The 25,351-nt window shown below is 45.2% G+C and overlaps 1 protein-coding gene across 1 annotated transcript in view; it reads left to right on the top strand.

The window, feature by feature from the left end:
• Positions 1-4,528: 4,528 nt before the first annotated feature.
• CCN4 (cellular communication network factor 4) overlaps positions 4,529-25,351 on the top strand; it is a 34,509-nt gene continuing 13,686 nt past the window's right edge. Inside the window, exon 1 of the mRNA XM_040067813.2 lies at positions 4,529-4,722. Within this exon, the coding sequence (XP_039923747.1) occupies positions 4,675-4,722 (48 nt within the window). The 5' untranslated portion in view covers positions 4,529-4,674. The remainder of the gene's footprint in view (positions 4,723-25,351) is intronic.

The raw sequence follows: 25,351 nt of genomic DNA, 5'->3' as shown, positions 1-25,351 counted from the left end.
GGGACACAAGGCTGAACAGGAGCAAATGAGTGTTTGGTTCTCTATCCACAGTGTGATTCCTGTCCATCTTCTTCTTTGGAAAGACTCTAGACAGAAAAAGAGTGAGTCTTCCTGTGATATTGCAGCTTCTTTCACTTAAATGTGAAGTCTCATCTGCAAAGGCCAGCAGCTCTGAAAATGAGATATTCCCCTATGCTGAAGTGGGGCTGGCTGAGAGTTCAGATGCTTGATATTATCAAGAGTCAGCTAAAACAGATGTTTTCATACTCTTGTTTGTAAAGCTTCTTCGATATTTCAAAGGCCCAGGCTGATGTAACTCTCCTTCCTATCACCTAAGTAGTGTCAGTAACAATAGCAATAATTGACACTGCAATTTGACTTCTCCACCTCCCTTTCCATTCCAGTACCCCAGCCTTTCTGCTGATTGAAAGGGATGTCACCTTCATCACAGAGAAAAGCAGAAGAAAGACCACCCTGATAGGAAACTAAAACAACTAGCGGTTTGGCTCATTTAAAAATCAGGTTCATGAGTTTACCTCTTTCATTACCTTTACCTTTTATGAGTCAGGAAAGTCCAAGGTGTTTTGTGTGGTTGGTTTTGGGTGGTTGTTATTTTGTTATTTTGTTTGTTTGTTTGTTTGTTTGTTGTTGGGGGTTTTTTTTGTATTTGTATTTGGTTTTGGTTTTGGTTTTTTTTCCTTTCTTTCCCTTGGACTTTTAGGTAGACTCTGATATCACTTATTTACAAAGGAAATCTGCTACAGGCAAGGAGCTATTCCTGCCATGCATTTCCAAGAGAAAACAGTACCCATCCTCCCTGAGCTCTCTTTCTGTTCTTAATACTCCCTGTATTCTTTGGCTTCCTACAGCCTTCAGTAAAAGTGTGAGACAAATCAAAGAGCATAAAATACATCAATCTAGTTCCCAGTTCATTTGTTCTAAGAAGACTGTAAAATTAAGTCAAATTGAGAAACCTGTTTATGTGGCCTAGAGGCATAAGGGATGTGTTGAGGAAGAAGGGATATTAAAGCATTAGCCTGAGAGGATCAGAGCTAGCTTGAGCTGGGACATGCTGTCTATTTCCTGTTCACTGTTGATGGCTGTAGAGTGATGGATAGTGGCATTTGCAGATATAATGTCCATGGAAAGGGAAAGGGAAAGAGATAAAAGTCATAAAATTATTACATTCAAGTTGCCAAAAAGCAACTTTGACATGGGGAATTAAAAGCAATGAGGCTTCCTTGTTTTATTAAAGAGTCAGCAGTGATTTATGGAACTTTTGCATATTTATATGTTGGAAGAAGATGCTGAATTCTCATCAGCCAAGCAGACATTGGCAGAAAGATGAAACCAGCAAACTCAGACTGAAATATGGCACAAATATTTAATAGTGAAGTAACTGAACTCATCAAAACATGAAGTGGATTTTCCAACATTTGAAGATCTTAAATTCAAGTCTTTGAACTAGACAGAGAAGTGTCTTTAGAGCTTTCACTTACTGGGGTCAGCACAAGACCCCCCAGGATCTTGTGGATCCTGTGAGACAGGACTGCAGTGATCTCTTTTAGCATTGTCATCCTTAGAAAGACCTGAGAACTCATAGAAGCCCAGGTTTGGGCTGCTACTATCAAAGAGTTCAACAAGAGCCAAAATGTCCCTGTAATCTGGGATTTAATGAAATAACATTACACACAGACACACCTGTAAGTGTCCCAGTGTGCCGTATCCACACAGGAATCACTACCAGAAAGGCTGCTCAAGCACCTGGATGTCTCAGCACCCCTGCCCTGGGGCTGCAGGCCCAGTGCTTGACCCCTGTCTCGTCCAAGCTAAAAGAGAATTCCTGGTTTACGATCACTCTTAAGTTCATGACAAACTCACAAGCCAGCTGAGGTGGGCTGTGGAGCTTCAAACAGCCAGATGTCCACATCTCTGACTTCATCCTTGCTGACACACTTGACCACAGATTTTACTAAGGAATTCACTGAGGCAATGAAATATGTTGAGGAAATAGTCAAAGAGAGGGAGATAGCCAAAAGTTTTTTGTGAAAAATCCAAAACCAATAAAATGCCATTTTTATGTCATTTCTAAAGTGCTCTTTCCCTTGATGTTGTAGTCTGATATCACAGGAGCTTTGAACTCTTGTTCCTCCTTCATTTGGAAAGTCATTTTCTCTAGACCTGCTATCATGGCTCCTTCATCTCCAAGCCAGCAATCACAATTGGTATGAAATATTAGCTGTCAGATTTACATCTGAGCCTTTTACTCTGTGCTAAAGTCTTAGAGGTTTGGAGCCCAAAGTCTGGCACTCAGTAATATCCAGGTGCAGAAGATCACCACCTGGGTGACACCAAGATAGCAGGGTTTGTTCCACATTCCCCAGCAGAATATCAACACTGGACAAGGAAGGATGTGCTGGTGACAGCAGGGTGAGAGAGAAATATTGAAATAGAAAAAGCTGGAATGAACAAACAGAGGAGGAAGTGAGGAAAAATGGAGATGATATAGAGGAGGAAGAATAAATATATTTCTGGAAGAACCTGACACAATCCTGGTCCTGGTCTTCAGGGCTGTGAGTCCTGGGAAGAGGCTGTGGTAGGGGTGAAGGTGCTGGAGGAGGAAGGCAGCTTGTGGAACTTCCTTTAGTTTACATTTAATTCTGTTTGAATCATCTTCCAGAGCAGCTGTCTGTCCAGACTGTCACACAAACTGATCTTTTAGAGCTCCCTGGTCCAGCTGGTGTGAAACCATTAAACTGCCCATGCCATGTCACCCAGCATGAAGGGAGAAGCTGTTGTGTGACCAGAAGCGGCAAGAGCAGATTTCCCACCCACCCCACCCCACCCCACCCAGTGTCAGCTCTAGCCTTGAGCATCTGGCTGTGCCAAGTCTGAGGAGCAAACCCCACACAGCACCAGATACCCAGGAGGGCTGGGATAGAATCATAGAATAGTTCGGGTAGGAAGGGATTTTAAAGATCTCCTGGTTCCAATCCCCCTTCTGTGGGCACGTACAACTAGACCAGATTGCTCAGAGCCCCACCCAAGACCAGAGGTCCTGATCTTGAGCACTTCACAGTTTCTTAGGAGAACTTGTTCCAGTCTCTCACAATTCTCACAGGGAAGGATTTCTTCCCAATAACTAATCTAAATCTAGCCTCTTTCAGCATAAAGATATTTCTCCTTGTCCAGTCACTACATGAAGGCCAAAGAACCCTCCCCTGCTATCTTGGAGCCCTTTTCTGTACCGGAAAGTGCTAAAGGGTCTTCTTGGTGCCTTCTCTTCTCCAGGCTGAATAACTTGAACTCTCACTGCCCTTCCTCACAGGCGAGGTACCCTATCCCCCTGATCATCTTAGTGGCCTCCTCTGGACTCATTCCAACAGCTCCATGTCCTTCTTGTGTTGGATGGCTGCTTAGGGTGAGGGGGTGGGAGTGGCTCCTCCCAACCCAATCCAGCCCACCTGAGTTCCAGATGGTAGCAAAAGTTGAGCAGAAGTTAAGGAAACATCTCGGTTCTAGTTTGGCCACCAGAGTGATTCACCCACCTGTTACTGCCCAGCCTGTCACATCAAGAAGAAATTCTAAATTTACCTTGATGCTTATTTCAGCCCATAAATAAACTCTTACATTTAAGACCTGTGAAGCTGTTTAACAGGGTTTTCCTTCCCTTTCCTAGCACTCATTTTCCTTATTATATTCTATTTCAGTTTAAGGATGAAAGAGACTTTAAATTCTTTCAAATTCAGATTTAGAATGGCTGGGGAAAAGCATACACCTATGCCTAAGTAAAAGAAGAAAAATACATCAGACGTTTCTCAGCTAAAATCAGGGCATACATTAGCAGGGATACAGGTGGTCAGAGAGTTTGGGGTGAGTTTTGGGTTCAGGGTGGGGTTTGCACTCCCATGTACCTGGACAATGTTTGTCGTGCCCACTGCTAGCTCAGGATAGAAGTGTAACTGCACCAAGGCTGATACACTCCTAAACACTGAAATCATGGAAGGAAAACATGAAATCATGAAATCATGTGCAGCATGGCAGGGGATCGTGTGGTCTAGGGTTGCTCTGTAAAGAGGGGAGTCCCAAAGGAGTCGTCAGACTGCTTCCCACAGGGTGTGCAGAGTACAAATATCCTTTTGCTCTTCAAATGAAGTCACTCCTTTAAAAAATCAAATAAATCAGACATCTGTGAATAATTGTATACGTGTCGTGTCACTGATTGCGACCAGTAAAGCCAGATCAAACGTTTCTTGCTGTACTAGCTACATTGCAAGAGTCTGAACGCCTTCAGCAACAGGAGGGATGAGCCCTGAGCCTTTCGGAGCTGTGCTGAGATCGCAGCGTGTTGGACCCCGGCGCTGCAGCTTTCCCTTTAAGAGCCCTTTGGCTCACGGCGATGCACTGAAATGCAGGAGGTGGGACAACACCACACACAAAAATGAAGAAGTGAAGGCAGGAAAAGTTTCTCCAGAGGAAAAATGCAGGGCTTGTCCTTCACCGTGACGTCAGATCTGTCTTTAATAAAATCCCCAAAGAGCCAAGAGAAAAAGGCAGAGTGCCTAGGCTAGGTTGCCAGTTCAGGATTGCTCTGCATTCCACGAAGCGGTGTTTTTGTTCAAAACGGCTCTAAATCTGGGTTCAATCAAATGTATTTAATCCCGGCTTCCAGGGATGAGGTGGCTTTTGCCCTGGATTCTAGCAGCAAGCAGCATTTTGCAGGTGAGTTTGGAAACTGCCGGGGAGACCTGTCTTCTGCAAACACACTTGGGTTTATTGCAGGGTGGGCTGGGAGAGCCGAGTGCGGTGCATGAGGGAAGGTGGGCACGGGAGAGGAGAGGAGAGGAGAGGAGAGGAGAGGAGAGGAGAGGAGAGGAGAGGAGAGGAGAGGAGAGGAGAGGAGAGGAGAGGAGAGGAGAGGAGAGAGGCAGAGGTGTCTCAGTTGAGCTCTTCTCAGCATCCAGGTGGATCAGCACAGAAAACTCTGTTGTTTTTTCGTTTATTTTCTTTTTTTCCTTTGTATTGTTACTCTTTGTGCCAGGGAGCAAAAGAAGGATGAGGAGATCCCCCACTGCTGCCTGGAGCAGCTCGGCTGAGGCTATCAGGGGACCGGGATGGAGGGGAAAGGGCAGGTTCCCGACGGGCAGCGGAGCCCAGGAGTGCCGGGACCGAGGCAGTCCCGGTGCCGGTGCCGGGGCGGGCGAAGCCGTGATTGGAATGGGAACGGGAACGGGACCGGCACCGGCACCGGGTCCCGGAGGTGCCGCCGGCCGCTCCCGCAGGTGGAGCCGCTCCCGCCGCTGCCTCGGGGCCGGCGAGGGAGGAGGGTTCGATCCCCGTCCCGACCTCTTGGAGCTGCTGCTCCAAGCAGCAGCAGCAGCCGCTTTCCTCCCTCTCCTCTTTGGGAAAACCGGTCCGGGGAATCCTCTCATTCCCCAAAGGTGCCGTAGTTTCGCTCTACTTTCCCCGGTGCGTACCCGGAGCTTGGGTGGAATTCCGGGGAGAGAGGGCTGGACTGGGGGCAGCCGTGGGAAGCGGTGGGGTCCGGCGGGAGGACAGCGCCTGTCCTCGGGGGTGAGCGGTGCCTTGTCCCCACCCCCGGAGCCAGCGCTGCACTCGGGGCTCGGGGAGCCTTGGGGACCCTGGCGCTGAGTGGGATGTTAGAGCCCCTTTTGGGCCACCCAGCTTGAGGCGGGGTGTTCCCGGAGTTACACGTGTAAACTGTGTCTGGGCATCCATGTGCTCGGAGCTGGGTGATATCCACTGCTCTGCACAGGGGGTTTTGCGTGGCAGCGCTGCCCATCAGGGGCCGGCTCGTGTTTTGTGGGATACAGCGACACTTTAAACCAGGAAAGCGGCAGACCAGGAACACCTGTGCGACAGCAGATGGCACCGAGATAAGCCCAGCGTGGATGCTGATAACAGCAGCCTCTTCTGTAAAATAAAACACACCGCAAAACTGACAACAAACCAACAGCACCTCTTGCGCTCCTGCGGGAAGCTGGTTCTTACCGCAGATCATTTTTGTTCAGCAGGAAAAAATCAAACAGGGGGAGGTGCCCCCCACCCCCCAAACACTGTCACTAGAGCAGATGTGTGTGAGCTTTCTAAGTTGTGCAGTGGTTGTCCTGAGTTCCCTTGGTATCAAAAATTTTTGCAAAAGACCTGCTGTGGCATGACAATCCGTGTGAGTGCATGCAGGCACATGCGCTCGCTGAGAGGGAAGGCAAGTGAGTGCAATCCAGATACTGCTAGCAGCACGTTTGGTCTAAAAAGTATCTAAAAAGTGTTCAAAACAGCCTAAAAAATTGCCTAAAAAAAATCTCCTGGGTCTCAACTGTTGTAGCTCAGGCTCTCCCTTGAACAGAGCAGGTGAAGCTGCTCCTTGGAGCATTCAGGGGCTCTGTCACCTCCTGGACACACCCATGGGGTTGGAGCTTGCGAGGCTGTGCTTAGAAACCACTGAGTGGGGATAACTTCTCCCCAGTAATGAACTGGCTTTCTCTGGACCCTCTCCATGCCCATGTGATGAGGGATTGGTTGGCCAATGAAAAGCAGATTTCTGTTTGTCATATGCAAGGGAGTGGGGAAATAGGGATGAAAAAAGTGTACAGCATGGATCAGTGAGGGGGGTGGGAAGAGCATCTGGGAGGGAGTCTTAGCCTATGTAGTATTTAAAGGACTTTTGGAAGCAGAGAAGGCTTAGTTTGGTCTGAATAAGGGTGCTGTATAGAGAAACAAGAAATATTGCAATTATTTTGGGATATTGTGAATATTTAGCTGGCAGGGCCACCCTGCTCACGAGATATTTTAGTTAAGTCATGAGAGTCATGACAGATGAGTCTTGATAAAGCTCTGACACTGCCCCACCTCATCATCCACGGTTTTGCTGGCATAATCACAGCAGTAATAAAGATCTTTCTGACTCTGCAGAGACATCCATGGAGTGGTAGCACCAGGCAGGTCGCTGTGCACATTGTGCAAAGCTCTGTGCTCTCCCTGGAGACTTGTCACTCTTCATATGTAGGAGGAACTATGGACCGAGAAAGATCTTCCACTGAGAAAGAAGAGGGTTGACCCTCTGGGTTAGATATGATATTGTTCCAGGGAGAAAGGCAGAGGAGATAATATAGGAAAGTCAGGCAGGTCTCAAAGGCTTTTCAGAAGGCAGATCTCAGGTTCTGCATCCCCTAGTACTGTTTGAAACTACAAGCAGTTACTGAGTTCTTAAAAAAAATATCAACAGGGTTTTTTTATTAGGGCAAAACTGCACAGGTGATGGGCTTGTGATGAAAGAAAAATAATTGAATATAGCTGGAATTTTAGGCATAAGTTTTGAAAAATTTCTTGAAATACTTTTTTAGCATAGATATAAGGACAGAGACCATGGGATCCTAAGTCCTTTCAACTCCCTTCAACCAGGCTGAGATTCCTCAGTGCCTGAGTCATTTTTGCAGCAAGGACTTTAAAACTGGATGCATTGGCTCCTTTCAGTGTTGCACATTGAGGAATCAGAGCCAGCATCTTCAGCCTCTAGCCCTGATGACTCAGAGGTGTGAGACCACTTATTCAGAAAGGACAAAATGTCCTAAACCAGTGTGATGATTAAAGAAACTATTCTGCACTTTGCAGAAAAATCGTAAAGGATTTTGTAGGAAGAGCAGCATTGGAGATTTCTAAAACATTTGAAGTGGAGGAATAGGTGGTGTGTGGATCTGACAATCTAAAATAAAAAATAATTGGGTGAATGCGAACCTGGAGACTTCTCAAATAGAGAAAGAAAACAAATAATCAAGTTGTTCTTCATCACATCTACTAGTAGGTAGGTATGGATTTATCTGATGTGATGGCAGTCATGGTACACAAACACAAAGCTTTTGGATTTGAGGGATGGGAAGGAGGAGAGAGATGCTCAAAGATGGGTTTTTTTGGCACCATCTCCTTTGTGGACACCTATTTCACTGCATAATAACTGATAATGACCCAGGCTCAGGGCTGCCTTAGGCTGTGGGTTAAGAACCACAATGTGTTCTTTTTCCTTCCTTTATGAGATTTATCTTACAAATATAAAGCCAAGAATTTAATCTTTAAAACATCTGGGTTTGGTAGCAAGAAAAAATCCCACTAAATTTCTGTGGGCTCTTCCAGGAAAAAAATATATTCTGACCAAATTTTTTTTTTTTTTTTTTTTTTTTTTAAAAAAAAATAAAAAAAAAGAAAAAAAAAGGTGACACCTTCACTCTTCCCTGCAAAAATCCCATGGCTCTCCGGGGGGTGTGTGTGGGTGTAGGTGTGTGGGTGTGTGAGCTGAGGTTTACCTGTAAAGTATTAACTTCTGTGTGTGTGTGTGTGTGTGAGAGCTGAGGTATACCTGTAAAGTATTAACTTCTTAACAGAAGGCTCCTGGTTTGCACCATGGCTAATGATGCACAAATAATCTCAGGCAGCACAGGTTCAATGTTGCTGTGCCTTGTCTTTCTAACCTTCCCACTCTTCCTCTTGCTTGACAACATCTGGTTACCAGAGATAGACTGGATACACTTCTCTGTGGAAAGGCTCTTATCCTACACTTCCATAAATTGTAGTTGACAATTAAAATTGCTCTAATTATAGCAGCTGAAGAGTCGGCAATGAAAATTAAAGGATTGAAGCTGGCAGACACAGCTCCCATGGGTATGGCTGCACAGGGCCTTCCCAGAGCTGATCTTTCATTTGGCAGGCCCCCCTGCCACATCCACTTGCAGAATGAAATCATTGCTAAGGCAGCATCCTGAAGGTAGCACTGAATGTTCTTCACCTGGATCAGAGGCCCACACCCAAGTCTGTTCCTGATGAAGATGCTTCCTGAGTACACAGGTACATGTACACACACACACACACACACACACACACACACACAGAGTTTCTGCTGACAGAAGCAGGACCTGATGCATTTTCTTTCATGATTTCTCCTATAAGTGTCTGAATTTGTTTTGGTAGTGTGAAACAATAGCTTTTCCAGCTTCAACCTCAACAGAGCGGTGGACAGGGATTGGGTTCCTCACCCTCTTCACATTGTGCCACTGCCTGTTTATGTCCCCTGGGGCAGGTCCTGTCCCCATTCCACACTGCAGCAGTCCTGCCCTCAGGTGAGGCTTCTCCAGGAGAAGGCATTAGTTAAAAGTGATAGCTGTGCATTTTAGCAAAAGTGTGAGATTTATATGATGATTCTGTGTGTCTGTACTTTCAAAGACTCATGCATGTTTAGTTTCTCTTTCTTTCCTCAGGTGTTATGGTTAAAAGTTTCAGAAGTCCTCTATACCTATATGGGACATTTGTCTTCTTTCTTCAGAAGCTCTGGGCTCCCATGTTAGGATGTAAAGAGTTGCTTTAGCATCTTGCCAGGGCTCAGATTACTGAGAACTGCTCTTTTTGGATGTCTCAGTGTCCCAGAGGGGTCTTGAGCATTCCTGTCTGGACAGCCCTGGCTCTCATGCATGACTGGAATTGAAGCTGTTTATAAACCCAAGAAATAGTATCGTGTATGTGAACTTTGGCAGCTGTGGCCTGGCAAAAGCTGGACACCCACAGCTTCAGCTGAAGATGCATTCGAATATTAAACACGACAGTGTCTCATGGTGTGGGCCAGAAAGCAGGGTGAGATTTTACTGTCTTTCAGATTTCTCAGTAGGAGGTTTGGGTAGGTATCCTGGATTGAGTTGTTCCTCCTGCTTCCCCTTCTGTGATGCAGTTCAAACATCCTCATTCTTACAGTCTTTATCTTAAAAAAACATTTTTCCCTTTCTGTTGAGTAGAAACATTGACTGGTAGTTGATAGGCTCAAAGAACTCCTACCCATTTGTTTCCCTTCTGTGTTCTGATGTCCTCCAAGTTGGACTGGTCTTTCAGCACCCAATTTCCCCATCATTCCCTCTCCATGTGTTGTGCTGCCCTGGGTTTGCTGCATCCTGAGGTGAGTTGTCTTTGGCTTCCCATTGCTGCAGGTTGGCAGGAGATCACAGATCTGATTTTTACAGATGTGTTGCAGGGTCAAGGGACTCTGAGTGCTGCTTTAGGAGCTCTGTGCAGTATTCTCCAGTGCTGTTCTGAGTTTCCCACCTATGGGTGAGGATCATGGGTTCTGCTACAACCGGGTGGTCTCCCAGCTTTGGGATGTACCTCTGCTGGTGATCTGTTATTTATTGCATTCATACGGAATCTTTATGGGTGTTCTGGCATTCTGGATAAAGCTTCTGGAATCCTTTTAATCCCTTGTATCTTCTCACAGACTGCTGTTGGGCTAGGTGTGGGAAAGTAAAAGGGAAAAAAAAGCATTTTTACCTCTGTGGATACCAACCACTGTCTCTGTCCCACAGGTAAATATCCTCGTGGTTGGGGAAGGAAAGGAGAGCCTTTAGGCTCAAACAGCTGTGGAAGAAGATAACACTTAAGCTGAGCTTTGTGGCACAACTTGAATAATGAATTTCTAATATTTGGGCTGGTAACGCATTCCAGGACTGTGTGGTCACCTCAGTTCCTCTTCTCTTTCTCAATAGCTCCCACGTTGTTCTTCTGTTTTATTAGTCTGGGTCTGTCATTCCACTTAACCTACAAAGCAAACGAGAGATGAGCGAGTTGGAAGGCCAACTTTCATGAAATCCAGGATGGTGTGCAGCGAGCCCGAAAGGAAATCTGAGAGGTATTTGCCGAAATAATTGTGGGCTCATCCACGGAGGGTTAGGAGTCACCTGCACAGTTGAGTCTTTGCTGTCACAGAGCAATTCTAGCACTGCAAAAGGACCTTATCCTATGAGCTTGCCTTGCAATTTCACAGGATCTCCTAGAAAAAAAAATCTCATGCTCGGTGATGGGAAAGTGCAGCAAGATCTCTTGGTCCAGCATTTCGTTGACACTCAGATGTACAGAACTCACAATACCTGTAGTATTTGGCTGCTTTTATACATTTTGCTTAGAGCTGAAACAAACTCCTTCTACTCAAAGTAAACTTTCCCTTTCCCTTCCAAACATATGGAAATAATCTCCAGTGAAAGTCTTTCAGGTAGTTATGATGGATTGATTTTTTTATGACATCTCTAACATGCAACTGTGTAGCTTGACTCGGTTAGTATTTACATTAGGTTCAGAAATATGTAAATATCATGAGTAGTCATAGAATTATAGAATGCTTTGGGTTGGGCAGGACTTTTAAAGGTCATATTGTGCAACCCTGCTGCAATGAGCAGGGGCATATTTATCTCAGCCAGGTTGCTCAGAGCCCTCCAACCTGACCTTCAGTGTTTTCAGGGATGGAGCATCCACCACCTTTCTGGGCAAGCAGTGCCAGTGTTCACCCTTCCTAAAATCCTCCTTATGTCTAACCCAAATTGACCCTCCTTCACCCTTGCAGTATCTGTATAGAAGGAACAGAACACAGTAAAGTCTGGAATAATAACCAACTTTGTAATTCTATACAATATCTGACAGAAAATTAGCTATATGCCACCAGAAACAGTGCAGCCCACACAGGCTTCACAGCTTTGGCCAAAATTGCTCTGAATGACTCTGAATGACTATCATTATTAAGCATTTCTTTTTTATTTTCATTAGAAGGTAGCATAATTTATAGCTGCATGAACTGTTGCACTTTCCCTTTTCTAGAATTTGTAAATGCAACTCACATTTTAATATCTGAGTGGCTTAAAATCTTTGATTCTTTCTCTGCTCCACCAGATTTCCACACCATGATCAGGCTTTTCTTTTTGTTGTTTTCTTACTGAAGCTTTTTGAGTTACAAAGGATAGCAGGATGGGTAGGGGGTTGTTTTTTCTCTTGCTGAAGTTTCCTCTTCTCAACACACATCCTTGGCCTGTGAAAAGAATCTAGAGGAAAAAAATGGAGCATGGCTCTGCTGAAACACAGTTTGATGCCTTTTGGGGACAACACTAATCACCCAAAGCAATGCCTATGGTGAACTCATTTTATCCATATAGGGACCAGCCTTCTTGCACTGGGTGAACAATAATAAACCAGGGCTCTGCAGAGAGACTGGACCTCCCCCAGGAAGTGCCAAGACTATCCTATAGCATCTCCTGGCTGTGCACCCCTGTGCCATTATCACTGCTGTGCCTGATGTGTCCTTGGCATTCTCACAGCTGTGGGTACATGAAGTCACTCTGTAGCTGAACTTTTTGGTCTTGCAAATCCTCTTTTCTGGTTTGTGTTTTTTTTTTTTTTTTTTTTTTTTTTTCCCCCAAGTCCACCAGTATATTCCTGGGTGTGTGTGATGGCCAAGCAGGCTATAGCTCACATTTATGATCACCAGCCTGCATCAGCTGTGACATAGGGAACTCTCTGTATCTGGGCTGATAAGGAGGCAAAGACAATGAAATCCATTTGGGGAGAATCAAGTTCTCCTCTGAATGGCTGGCACATGTTCTTGGCTGCCCCCAGGCTACCAGTTCCCTGGGTTTAGACTAACAGCTGGGTCATTTTAGCTGTTTAGCAAGGAAGGAGCAAACCACAAAAACTGAAGCCAATGCTCAGAATCTGCAAGTGGATTACACTATAAAACTCTTTGGTTACATTTTAATGAAGGGGGGAAAAAAGGGCGGAAAACAATAATTAGGAAAATAACCAGATTTCATTAACAAGTTTGGTCATTCACCAGGTGATTCATTGATAAGTACTGCTGGCAATATTTCCTGCTAGATCTTGGACTTACAGGACTGGATCGTGCCCACAGCATCTGTGTGTGGGCCGATAAACATTGATGCAAGAGAATGAGGGCAAATTCATTTGGCTCCTTTCTGTGAGTTTTATTTCCACATTTGACCCTAGTAGATATAAAATGACATCCCTGCTATTTAACACTGCAGTTCATTTACAGAGACTGTTCACTATGAATTTTCACTGTCCTAGTAGTGTCCTAAGGGCACATTTTTAAAATTACTTTTATTCGAACATTTCTATGAAGCACAGCAGTCTATGAGCCTGACAAAGGGGTCATAGACAGTGGAATTCTGGAGGTTGCTTGACTTATATTTCTAGTTTTTGCGTCAAAACCTGTGCTAATTTTGCTCAGTGCACTAGGTTTCTCCACAGAGGTGGTACAATCCTGCTTGTAAAGGCTGGTGAATTCATTGCCCACCAAGAGTGTGGGTGAGCTCCTGGTTTTGTGGTGGAACAATGCATTACATGCCTAGTTTCAGGCTCAAATGAGATGTTTCTGCTTTTAAAATATGATATATTTAATTCTGTGTGGTTTACATATATATATATATGGTACATGTATGCATATACGCACCCCCCACTCCCTTTACATTTTTTTGGTTTGTGTCACTTTTTCCATACATATCATACTGAGAGTCTGCTTGCAATTGAGGAGATGTTTGTGCCATATTTTTCACTGTCTCTCCCAGTCCCAGCTTTATTAAAATGATTGCCAGAATATGATCTGGGAGGCTGGAGTATTTGATTGAAGGAGAAAATGGGTACTACAGCAGCAAAGTTGAGATTCCTTTAAAACCTCTGCATCCTCGATAACTGTAACATTTTATAGAGTAATTATTTAATAATTGAATTTGTTTCATTCCCACATGACTATGCGACTACAAAGGGGTTGATCATGGTTTCATTGTTTACCCTCTAACATACAAAGGGAAACTTCCTTAGAAAAACTGCATCTGACAGGATATAAATATCCTGGCTTAACACCCCCCACCCCCTCCCCATACGCTTCTCCGATGTGTTTCTTCTGGTACCAGTGGTGTCGGCGGAGCAGCCTTGGCCCAGGGGGATGCTCGGGAGGAGCGGGATTGGTCCCGGGGGATGCTCGGGAGGAGCGGGGCTCCGTGCGGGGATTGGTCCCGGGGGATGCTCGGGAGGAGCGGGATTGGCCCCGGGGGATGCTCGGGAAGAGCGGGATTGGCCCCGGGGGATGCTCGGGAAGAGCGGGATTGGCCCCGGGGGATGCTCTGGCGGAGCGGGATTGGCCCCGGGGGATGCTCGGGAGGAGCGGGGCTCCGTGCGGGGATTGGTCCCGGGGGATGCTCGGGAGGAGCGGGGCTCCGTGCAGGGATTGGTCCCGGGGGATGCTCGGGAGGAGCGGGATTGGTCCCGGGGGATGCTCGGGAGGAGCGGGGCTCCGTGCGGGGATTGGTCCCGGGGGATGCTCGGGAGGAGCGGGATTGGCCCCGGGGGATGCTCGGGAGGAGCGGGATTGGTCCCGGGGGATGCTCGGGAGGAGCGGGGCTCCGTGCAGGGATTGGCCCCGGGGGATGCTCGGGAGGAGCGGGGCTCCGTGCGGGGATTGGTCCCGGGGGATGCTCGGGAGGAGCGGGGCTCCGTGCGGGGATTGGCCCCGGGGGATGCTCGGGAAGAGCGGGATTGGTCCCGAGGGATGCTCGGGAGGAGCGGGATTGGTCCCGGGGGATGCTCGGGAGGAGCGGGGCTCTGTGCAGGGCTGCTGGGGAGAGCCATTCGTGCACCAACACTGCCCTCGCGTGTCGGGGCTGTGGGAGACCAAGAGCTTAGTAACCACATAATTAGAGTTCATCTGTATCCTCCCAGAGGCAAACCGCACAGCTGGTGTCCTCCTCTGTGGCTGGAAGCAGCAGCGTTAACTCTTCAAGGGCTAAGATGTTGCCACTTTCCAGGCTGGCAGTTTTTGGGATGGGGAAGTGGCAGCAATACCCTGCCCTGAGCAAAGTTCTATTTTGTTTGGCTTAGTTTTGTTCTGTGTTATGCCATTCCCAGTGTCAGTGGGTCTCTGGATCACAAACAGGAATTTTGTCACCTCCTTGGTGGGGGCCTGGGCCCCAGCAGTATCAGGGCTGCCTGCAAGCAAGAGGGAATCGTGTGAAACACCCATTCCATTACTTTGCACAGATCCATCAAGCTATAAACTGCTGATCACCACTGATGGGTGGGATTTGAAGGTGGTGGAGAGGTGAAAGAGTTCTGCCGCTTTGCAGGCATCAGGTGCATGTGAGGGTTGAAAGCCAAACACTAAGGAACTGGCTTTGCTGAGCTGACAGCACCTGAGAGGCAGCTCAGTGGGACAATTTCTTTTTTGCACCCAGAAAGAACTCAGTGACTAAGTTTATTAGCTGTGTGTAGGAGGAGGGATCATGGTATGGTGACAGTGTAGGGACAAGAAATCTAACTGCTATTTCTGGCTCTGGCACAGATATCCTGTCTTGCCTTTGGGACAGTTACTTCACTTCTGGGGCCCCAGATTAAAACAGGATCATCTGATAATATCACCCTCATGAAAGTTGCTTCTTTCCACCACGAGTAGTCCCTCCTAGAAACAGAATGTGGCACCCTCTTCTTGTTTGTGAATGTGATGTGTGTGCATTCTCAGTTGGAGAGCTGATACCTTTAAGTACAGCAGCCTTCATATTTAATTCTTGCACCAGTTTTTTAGGTGCATTTTCTGGTGTCTCTTTTTACCAAAGCTCTGAATTTCAGTTCTGTTTCCACTGACCTTGGGATCCAGGGGATTAATTCTCCAGTTCAATTAATCCTTTGTCTGCATTTATAGTTTCACTCCTTTTCTTTTATTCTTAGTGAATTTGTGCCAGGAAGTGATCTCTTTTCCTTACTTGTAGTTTCCACTGTATTTAATTCAAAAGCTATGGTTTTGCCCCCAAAGTCTTGAAAAAGTCAAGGCCTCTCTCTATTTACTTTCTCCCACATTTGCAATGTGTCAGTTTTTTGTTAGGGGTAGTACAGCCTTTGTTTGGAAGGTACAACTGCTTTTTGGGGCTTTCTGTTGTGTATTCAAAGAGGATCTGAGCTTCGAGCATACCTGGAATAACATCTGTAGTGCAAAGCCCAGGCTGGCTCGAGAGCTGGCTCTGATTTCTTCTGAGCCCCCTCATTCCCACTGCACAAATTTGCTCTTTTTGCTGTTTCCAGGCCAGATCTTCAGGAACAGCCGGTTCTCTCTGTTCAAGGTCTCATCACCTCCGCTTTCTTCTCTTCCATTGCACATAGGACAAGATGCTGCATGTAGCCATCACTCTGCTGACTGCTCCTCCAGAGCAGTTCTCAGTAAAAAGAAAAAATATCCCTTAGAAAAATTGTTTGGCTCAGCCCCTGTCCCAGGCCTCAGTGGCAGACTTGTCCAGGTGATCTTCTCTCCAGGCTCCCTTTGGCCGTGTCTCCCAGCTGGCTTCTCGTCCTTGCTGCTCTGCCCAGCTGCTGCTCTGGGCAGCCCAAAGGCGGCTGAGAGAACCCCGTGGTGTTGTCCTGTCAGCACCAGGGACTCTTTACATCCCAGGGCCACAGTGTGGGGCTGCAGGGGCAGAAAAACCCCAATCAGTGACCTCGGGGCCTGGGCACCCCCAGCCCCAAGTGGCCTCACCTTGAGTGGGCTCCAGGGTAGCAGCAAACACAATTCCGAGCTCTCCCAATGCCATGGCCCTGTGAGCTGACACGAGGGCTTAACCAGCTCTATCCAAGCCTCTCGTGCCAAATATTCTCAGCCAAGTGCTGCTGATTTTCAGAAAGGGAAAGAATTATTTTCCTAGCCATGAGCTAGCAACCAAGAGAAGGAACTTTCCCATGCCAGGTCTGTTGAATTTTAAATGTGATCTCTATGGAAATCCAGACCAACACAGACCAGATGTGGAGAAATTGTCCATGACAAAGTAAGGAAACTACAAATCTGAGAGAACATCAAGGTGAAAATTTTGAATCTGAAGTCAAGATTTTCTTTAAAGAATGCTATCAAGTAGCCAAACTATTAAAAAGAGATTTCCCTTAAACCTGAGCCGCAGAGACGATCTCAGAACATCTGTTGATGGGAACTTCCTCATGAGCCCCAGTTCAGTGCTGAGGAAACACTGTTTTGGAACAAAACCATTCTTTTTTTCCCTTCTCACGAACACTGAATAAATCTTTCTGAGATATTTGAATAGCAGATGATCTTAATGTTACGAACATACCTGCGGCCTCCTGGCAGCTGCTCTGAACTTTCAGCCTCTGCCTGTGGAAACCCCCAGTGCTTTTTCGTATTTTTAAAATATCATCATGTTTCGTGATCATCTTATTTCCCTTTGATGCTATTAAAGTGTAAGACAATTGTTGGTTTTTTTGTTTTGTTTTGTTTTGGTTTTGGTTTTGTTTTTCTTTGGTCAATCTATGTGGATTATTTGATGCTATTACAATCTATGGCATGAAATTATACATCACCATTTACCCTGAACTGAGTAATAACCTGAAATAAAAGCCCCCAAAGAAATAGGATATGGATTTAAATCCCTCTTAATGATTAAAAATAAAATAAAAATGTAGCAGAGTGAATGTGAAACCTGGGCATCCTCTGTCCACAGGCACTATCAAGCAAGCAGTATCTGTTTTCTTTTCTGACCTGGGGGGTTAACGATGTGGGCTCTGTTAACATGGGGGTGAGACTCTGGTCCCTAAAAGTCAGCCTTAAACTCCCCCCAGCCACCATGCAGTTTGTAGCAGACTTGAAATTATTAGTTCTTGGCTTGCAAAATGAGTGTATTTGGAAAAACAAAATGTTTTTCCTTCTGATTTTGCATCAGTCTCTTTGCAACAGGTTGGCTTGCTCGTGTGTCTGTGGTTTGTTTTTCTAATAAAAGGGACTGAGTAGGAAGGACACTCCAAGTGCAGTGTAACAAAATTTGCAGGTTTTTACTCACCTTCTGATAAAAATGCAAATTCACTTCCTGACATTTTTGTAGCGAACTGATGAACTGTATCAGAAATGGGGGTGGGGGAAGAGGGGAAACAGGAAGAAAAGTCCTTTTGTATTACAGTTAAAATGCTGAATTCAACTGTTTTCTTGGAAAGCTAATGGGAGCTCTGTGTAGGGTCAAGAGCCTGAGACAGATCCACACCAACGTTCTAACATCTCTTTATTTTTCTTTACTTTGTGTCTGAGTTTTATATTGAAACCAATGGGAGTTGGACACTCCTCTGGGGCTTGGAGCTTGGCTGAAGGAATTGAGAAATAGGAAATTGAAATTATAACTTCTTAAGACTATTCAACCATGGAGAATAGGGGAGAGAGGAGAAAAGTGGCCTGGAGACCAGGCAAAATGTGGGGGCGTATGCTGAGAGATGGACAGTCTGGTCCACAGCACTTTGGTTGTTTCTGGCTCAGCTTGACCCAAGGGCCTGTCAGTCATCCTCGTGTCAGTAAATTCCCATCATGTGAGAGTTCCTTGAGCCTTGAATAGGCTTTATGTCTTCATGATGGGCTGGAAAGTGGATGCTACTGCTGATAAGTGCTGTGCCGGCACACTGGAACCTCCCCTCTCTCCTCTCTGTCCTTTGTTGCTGCAGAGCTTGCACACTTAAGGTCTTTCTTTTTTGTGCTAAATCTCCACTGTTAATCTCCTTGGTAGGAGAAAGAAAAGGACAAGTTTAAAAATGCACTTCTGACTCCAGATTCCGCTTCCTGTTGATACAGCTGTGTTTCCTACTGGATGGCTCTGTAAACACACAAATTAACCCTTCAGATCTTGCAGCTATGTTGCTTCAGCATCACCAGTTTCTCTCCTTAAAGGAGATTTCCTACCATCTCTGTCCAGAGTATCCTTCTTTTTTTTCTCCTTCTTTTTGCCCATCCCCACACATTACACACCCTGCTGTAGCTTAACACTTCATTCAAAATGAACAGGATTTCCTCTTGCTGTTGGACAAAACAACTTCTGTCCTTCACAACCCCCACTTTGTCATGTTGTTTTTGTGGAGGGGAAATCGTTACATCTTCCAAGTTTAATCCACAGTAACTGAAACCATTAAATTCCCTGGCAAGAGCACCAGCAGAAAACCAATGTACCAGAATTCTGTAAAGAACGGTTTTAGTGCATGAGATGAGAAAATAGCTGGTACACCTCAGCTTGAGCTATATTACATTCCAGGGGTGTTTCAGCCCTTCATACCAGAACAAAAACTTCACCTGTGTCTGTTTTTATTCTGGGTCTGCACACTATGTAATAGACAACACTGGGGGTATCACACCCTATTTAATTGCTGGCTTTGGTGATATCATACCCACTGGTGAGGACCTGGTTTCATCTGACTGTGCCATCCTGAGTGAAACCTCTCTGCTACTGGAGCTACAGGCATATCCAGCCTGAGGAATGTGCTGGCTGCCAGATCATTTTTCCTCTTATGTGAACAAAATGGAGAAACCCTTTTTTTCTAAAGTAGATTTCTTGAAGGTGCTCAGCTGTGGTGCTCCACCATGTCTCAACTCTTCCAGACATATCTGAAAGTCGCATTCAGAAAAATTCATATGCAAAAAGCTGAATAAGGATATTTCTATGGGTGAGTGGATAGAAATCTGTTCTTCCCAGGCATAGCAGCAGCAAAGCCCTGGGGTTATAGCCCCTGTAGCAGCTCTGGGTTTCCTACCTCTCCCTATCCATACTGATACCTTCATAGGGAACTCTTGGGATCTCCCTTGCCTTCATTCATTGCCTTCTCCCTAGAAGCTGCACGTTCCTCCAAGGTCTGGGCAGCTCACAATTTCCAGAGTTTGTTCCTTGTAGCAAAAGCATTGTTACCACTCCTGTTCTGCAGATACAAAGAGGTTAAAGCTGAGTTCAAACAGCAAAGTCGTGCCCTACTCTTCCAATGTAGAGTTTATGTTCTCTACCTTTGGCTGCATTAAAATAAGGCATTTTATGTAGGGTTGTCAAGTCTCCTGAGAGGTCAATGCAATGATCTCCTCTGCATTTAGCAGAGAGTGGCCCAGGGTTTGCACCCAGCAGCTGCAAATGCTGCTCCTTGCTCAGAGAAGCTGAGGAAGGTGAGTGGGTTCTGATACATAATTTCACCAGTGCCAAAGATCCCAGTGATCTACTGAGTGTCTCAAAAGTGTGCTTACTGCTTACAACCAAACCTGAAATCTTCTACAGCACTGCACACAGAGCTGGTGACTTGCTCCAGCACATTTTTTGGAGCCAAAATGTTTGTACATTTGACTGCCAGGGGGATTTGTTTATGGACTAGATCAAGTTAATTTGTCTGTGTAAATTATCTTTTATTAGCATAAATACTCTTTTAAAGCATTGATGTTTTAGTCATGCTGTTCTGCATGTAATTTATCCTTTGCAGTGACTATGAGAGTGAACAAGATGCATCCATGTGCAACAGCCACGTGGCTTTGTGCTCTACATTAGAGAATGAACTTCTCTTTTGTAGTCTTATTTGTAACCATTTCTTAGTGCAGGGGCATCTCTAGGTCCCAATCAAAACTGATTTCCTCCCTTTCTCCTCCTCTCTCCAGCTCTGTCTCTCCAGCTGAAAGATTTTGGATTGTTCAGCCTGGAAAAGAGAAAGCTTCAGACTGGAGTAATTTTGGCCTTCTATTGCTTGTAAAAGCAGCTTATGAAAGAGACAGAGACTTTTTACATGGGCAGATATTGAGAGGACAAGGGGGGCAGTTTTAAATCAGAAGAGGAGACATTTATGTTAGATATTAGGAAGAAATCCTCTACTGTGGGGATGGTAAGGCACTGATGCAACTGCCCAGAGAAGTTTTGGATGCACTGTCTCTGGAAGTGTTCAAGGCCAGGCTGGATGGGGCTCTGAGAAACCTGGTCTGGTGGATTCTTGCCTTTTCTGGGGGGAAATCTGGCCTGACATCCTCTTGGATGTGTAAGAAATGAGTAGCTTCTACATTCACAGAGAAGAAAAATGTTTCTTTTCTACCTTTAATTGGATAAATTAACCCTCAAATGACCATGTGCCCCAAAACTTTTCCCTCCTGATGGGCTTGTCTTGAAAGCAGATTTTCTTTTCCTTTCTTAAAGAAAAAGTGGAGGTTGGCTTCCTTGTGGTTGGGCTTGTAATTCACATGAAGTTTATGACAGCAATAAGAAAATTAATAAAGTGTAAAAACAATTCAATTTTTTACATGTCTTATTAGATGCTTTCTTGGAAATGTAGTGTTGTTGATTTGTAACATGATCCTCAGATAGGTTAAAGTGTGTTATGAAGGACTCATCAGATTGGTGCCAGCTTTAAGGGATAAAAATTAGAATTTCATTCTAGATGGCATTTCGTCTGATCCAGCTTCTGATGTCCTTTTGCATATCTCTTAATTCCAGGTACTGTACAGCATTTCACACCTGATCACCACTGAGACTGAGCTGAGCAGCTGGGTCTATCACTAGATTTGTTTTCCTAGATTTCGAGGAAAGAGGATGCTGCTTTATGACAATGTCTGTTTTGATAGACTATAAAGTGCCTGTGCAGGCTTGTCACTTGTAACAGATCATAAAAAACAGAGCACAGGGTCGTCCTAGATCTGGTACATCTGGTGATGAGTACACTGAGTTTCTGAAACTTACAGTCTCCTCTTTTCTGCTTACAAAATCTGTACTCCAATCTACTTCAGTCTCTCAACTACCACCTAGAAAAGTTAACAAATTACAGATTTTTTTAGTGTTCCTTTCCATCCTCATAGCTTTAGGCCTAATGCTCTTTGATATCATCATTGGGAAGGGTCATTGTGTACAAGTTTTGGCACATAATGTCTCTCCTCCACATGTTGAGCTAGTAAATTTCTTCAGATAGGTTGGGCTTGTTCCAGGGGTTTAAGCAGATAAGCTCAGCAAAGCTTGGGAAAAGCAGGCCTCTGGCTAATCACTGTGCTCCTGCTAAATGATCTCGGCATAAAGTTGGCAAGGTTGTTTGTGCTGATCTCAGTTTAACTTCTAATATGAGCTTACAGCAATTCATCATTTCTCTAGCTTATGGACCACCCTGTGTCTGGCTCGCTGCCTGCCTGCTGTGCCTGGCTGCAGACTCCCTTCCAGCCACGGTCTGCTGTACGCTTGATCTTGTGCAGCGCTTGCAGCTACATCTATACTGAATTTACTGGTTTTATTTAAAAGTATTAAGTCTATTGTTACCTCTGTGTGTGTTGTTGTTTTGCTTTTCAAGTCAGAAGAAAAAATGCTGAGAAGGCTTGTGTTAGCATTCTGCTTTGCTCCTCTTTCTAGGCATCAGGTGTCACTGCTGCAAAGGACTTCAGATTTCCTTTGGAGAACCTTTTCTGCACGTTCTAAAGCACTGTGACAAAATACATAATTAGATCTGTTGGGGGGATTTTAAGAAGCAGTTGTTTGACATTGGTACCCTGTGATATGGCTAAAAGCTTGATACCAGCTTTAGGAAGAAAACAGATTGGGAAGATAATGTCTCCCCAGGGAATTCTCTACTTCAGTACCTCGAGGATGTGATTTAAAGCAGTATCTGCTCTGTGCTGTGTATCGTTTTATAGTTTCCTTCAGATCCCTGAACTGAAGATTGTTTAGATGTGTGTCTGAGCGAACCATTTCACACTAAAGTATAAAGAAATGTCATGGGAATGCTGTCTGGCATTTTGAAAGAGGCAGAAGGGACCTAGATGGTGTCCCATCCTCGAAAGAAAGGGGAGCACCCAAGATTCTTAGGTGTTCATGTTGGAAAACAATGGCAAAATTCAAAGGGTCCATGAAAGTTGACAAAGTTTTAATGATAAATTACTCACTTTGCATGGAGTTGGTATAAGTTAGTCCCTGTTCTCCTAGTGTAAGCACACTCCTAGTGTAAGCAGCAGGGTTTGGGTAAAGAGATAGGTGATAGAGAAGAGAGAGCAAGAGATGGATTGGATTTAAGAAGAAGAGAGAGAGAAAAAGGAAGAGAGGAGAGAAGACAGACATCCGCAGTCCTGGTGATCCATCTGATAGGGTTCTGATAGGTTCCTGGCGGGCACACACACCAGGGCTTCATGGGGGTGCTCTTTTATTGATAAATGTCCCCTGCCCTGGAGATAAGGTTCTCCTTTTCTAAGGAAATTATTTAACATGAACAGACAGTTGGTTCTTCTTTACTTTTCTGGAAATAGGTCGAAGGGCTTTGGGGATATTTAGTGGTCTTGATTCCCCCTACAGTCCATGCCTGCTCCTCAGCCTCATCCCTGCCCTTGTGCTGTATTGCATTGTGTTAGTCTCCAGGAGCCAGAACAAGGACATTTATCCCAGAAAGGTACTGCCTCTACCTGCCTGTGGTCCCTTCTCCAGCCACAGCCTGTTCTTTCTCATAGTGTGTTATTACCAAGATCCATGGTTGGCTCCACAGCTGTTTGGCTGTTGGTGTTTGAGACATCCACCTTAGCCCCATATCTTCTGTGATTGTCGGACTTATGTAACAGTGAAGGCAGAAAATGTAACCCTTGGAAGTAGCATAGGCCATGGTGCTGTTTCTGTCCTGCTGTCAGCATGATCAGATGTCCCCAGAGGGTAATGGTGGAAAAAGTAGAAGGTGTTCTGTTCCCCTTTTCCTCTTTGTGACAACCTGGGCACCCCAGTTACCTCATGTACTTCGTTTGTCCCTCACCCTGCCTTAACCATGTCATATGACTTTAACTCACAGGGAGGTTTTGAGGTTTGTCTTCTGTGTGAGTCTCTTTTTCCCTCTGCACCCTCAGTGTGATGACAACACTCATTCACTTCCCAGATGTCTCAGCACTACCACAGTCCTGTTTTCAGGCACTTCCAGATGGCTGGTGCTTGTTCAGAACATCAGTCAAACCTCTTGCTGTCTGGATGCATCCTCAAGTCATGTTTCCCTTCTTTAATTTAAATACTATTCCATTTGATCTTTGGTATTTAATCTGATCTTTTCTCAGAGGAACTCATGGTGGGGGATATCAGCTGAATTTTTCACAATACAGATGTGAAAGTATCACAAGCTGAGCTGAGCTATGATAGACACCAAGATGCAAGTCTTGTCCTTGCAAGCACAACACAGCAGTCCTGAGGATGGGGTTTGTCATTGCTGGTACTTAGAATTGCACCCTTGCCATTATTCTTTTCCCCATAAAATCTGATGATACTCCTCTCCCACTCCATGTTTCACTGCTTTCCTGATCTGGTTTTCTAGAAAGAGCCACAGGTGCAAGTTAAAGTCTGGTTGAACATTTGGATTACATGGTTCTGTGAAGAGAAGCTGCTTTCCTCACAGAAGTATGGCCAGACCACACCCAGATCAGGCGACCTTCCACTGTGCTGTGGGTGCCTTTGCTTCAAATGTACAAATGCTGCTTTGCTGATCCTTTTACGCTCACAGAATCAGCTTACTTCAGATGCTACAAGAGACTTCTGCCATGATTTTGCCTGGCAAAGGGTGAGATAACATGTACCACTTCAAGCTGGATCATCATGTTCTGCATTCAGAGTCTGGATTAGTTTCAGGTCTTCCTCAAGCATGCAGAAGTCTGGCATCTTCTATTGTCCCTAGGGATGTTGCTGACCTATGTCTTCCATCTGTATTCTCTGTCTAGCAGACCTCAGAAGATAGTATGAGCCACAGCTACCAAAATATGCCACACTTGGCACAAAATAGCCTTTTGTGATGGGACTCTATATCTGGAAATGCTGCTGTTTATTCAGACAAGTTGTAGGCTCCATCTGTTTTTTACTTAACCACAGGGGCGTAGCAGTGCAAAGACTGCTCATCTTTCATTGAGAGTCTTGAGGTGGCTTTGGTATAATGATGCAACACTGTATTAAATGACTGCTCTGTTTTTTGGATGAAGCCATGCATGCCATGTGTGCCAAAGGGGCCATTAAAGCAGCGGTAGTAGCAACTTCTTTTTTCTTCTGTTATCTTCCATTCTTCCAGCTACAAAACCAGATTTACGGTATGTTTCCTGTTATCAAATAAAATAATAATAATCTGTCAAATAGCTTTTGTTTGGCTGGGCTTATAATAGGAGATGGGGTGGTCCTGAAAAATGGAATTCTTTTGCATTATATGCACCATTTAACAAAGAGATCAGTTTTTATTCCTTGAGACAGAAGCAGACTGTAGGTGGCAGAATGCAGAACTGAACTGGGGGAGATGCCTTGTAGTGGTTTGGGTTTGTGGGCATTTTCCATGTGTGGATTTGGCGAGGTGTGCATGCACAGGCTGCCAGGGATGCTGGTTGTCCATGCCCTCTGGAGGTCTGAGTGAAACACATGAGGATGGAGAATCCAGAGCCTCCCTGGATGACCTGTCCTGGTGCTGCATTGCTCTGCCAGTAAAGAAGTTGTGTTCAGAACCTCCCCAGCTGTATTTTGTGGCTTCTGCTCATTGTTTTACCCTCTGCTACCACTGGGAAGAGTGGACTGAGAGCAGTCCAGCTCCCTCAGTGTCTTCTCCTTTCGGTCTTTGACCATCCTGGTTGCCATGCTCTAGACTGCAAATTCCCAGATACAGCATTTGAAGTGAGGGTTCAAGACTGTGGTCCAGGAAATTAAGTGATCTAATGATACTCACCAAGACCAGATTTTTTGTTCCATATTGTATCCAAATAAAATTATCAATGTAACAATTGCAAAATGAGAGCACT

This window comes from Hirundo rustica, chromosome 1, assembly GCF_015227805.2.
Source record: "Hirundo rustica isolate bHirRus1 chromosome 1, bHirRus1.pri.v3, whole genome shotgun sequence".
Taxonomy (NCBI): Eukaryota; Metazoa; Chordata; class Aves; order Passeriformes; family Hirundinidae; genus Hirundo; species Hirundo rustica.
The sequence above is the reverse complement of the archived record's forward strand: the minus strand, read 5'-3'. Positions and strand labels throughout refer to the sequence as shown.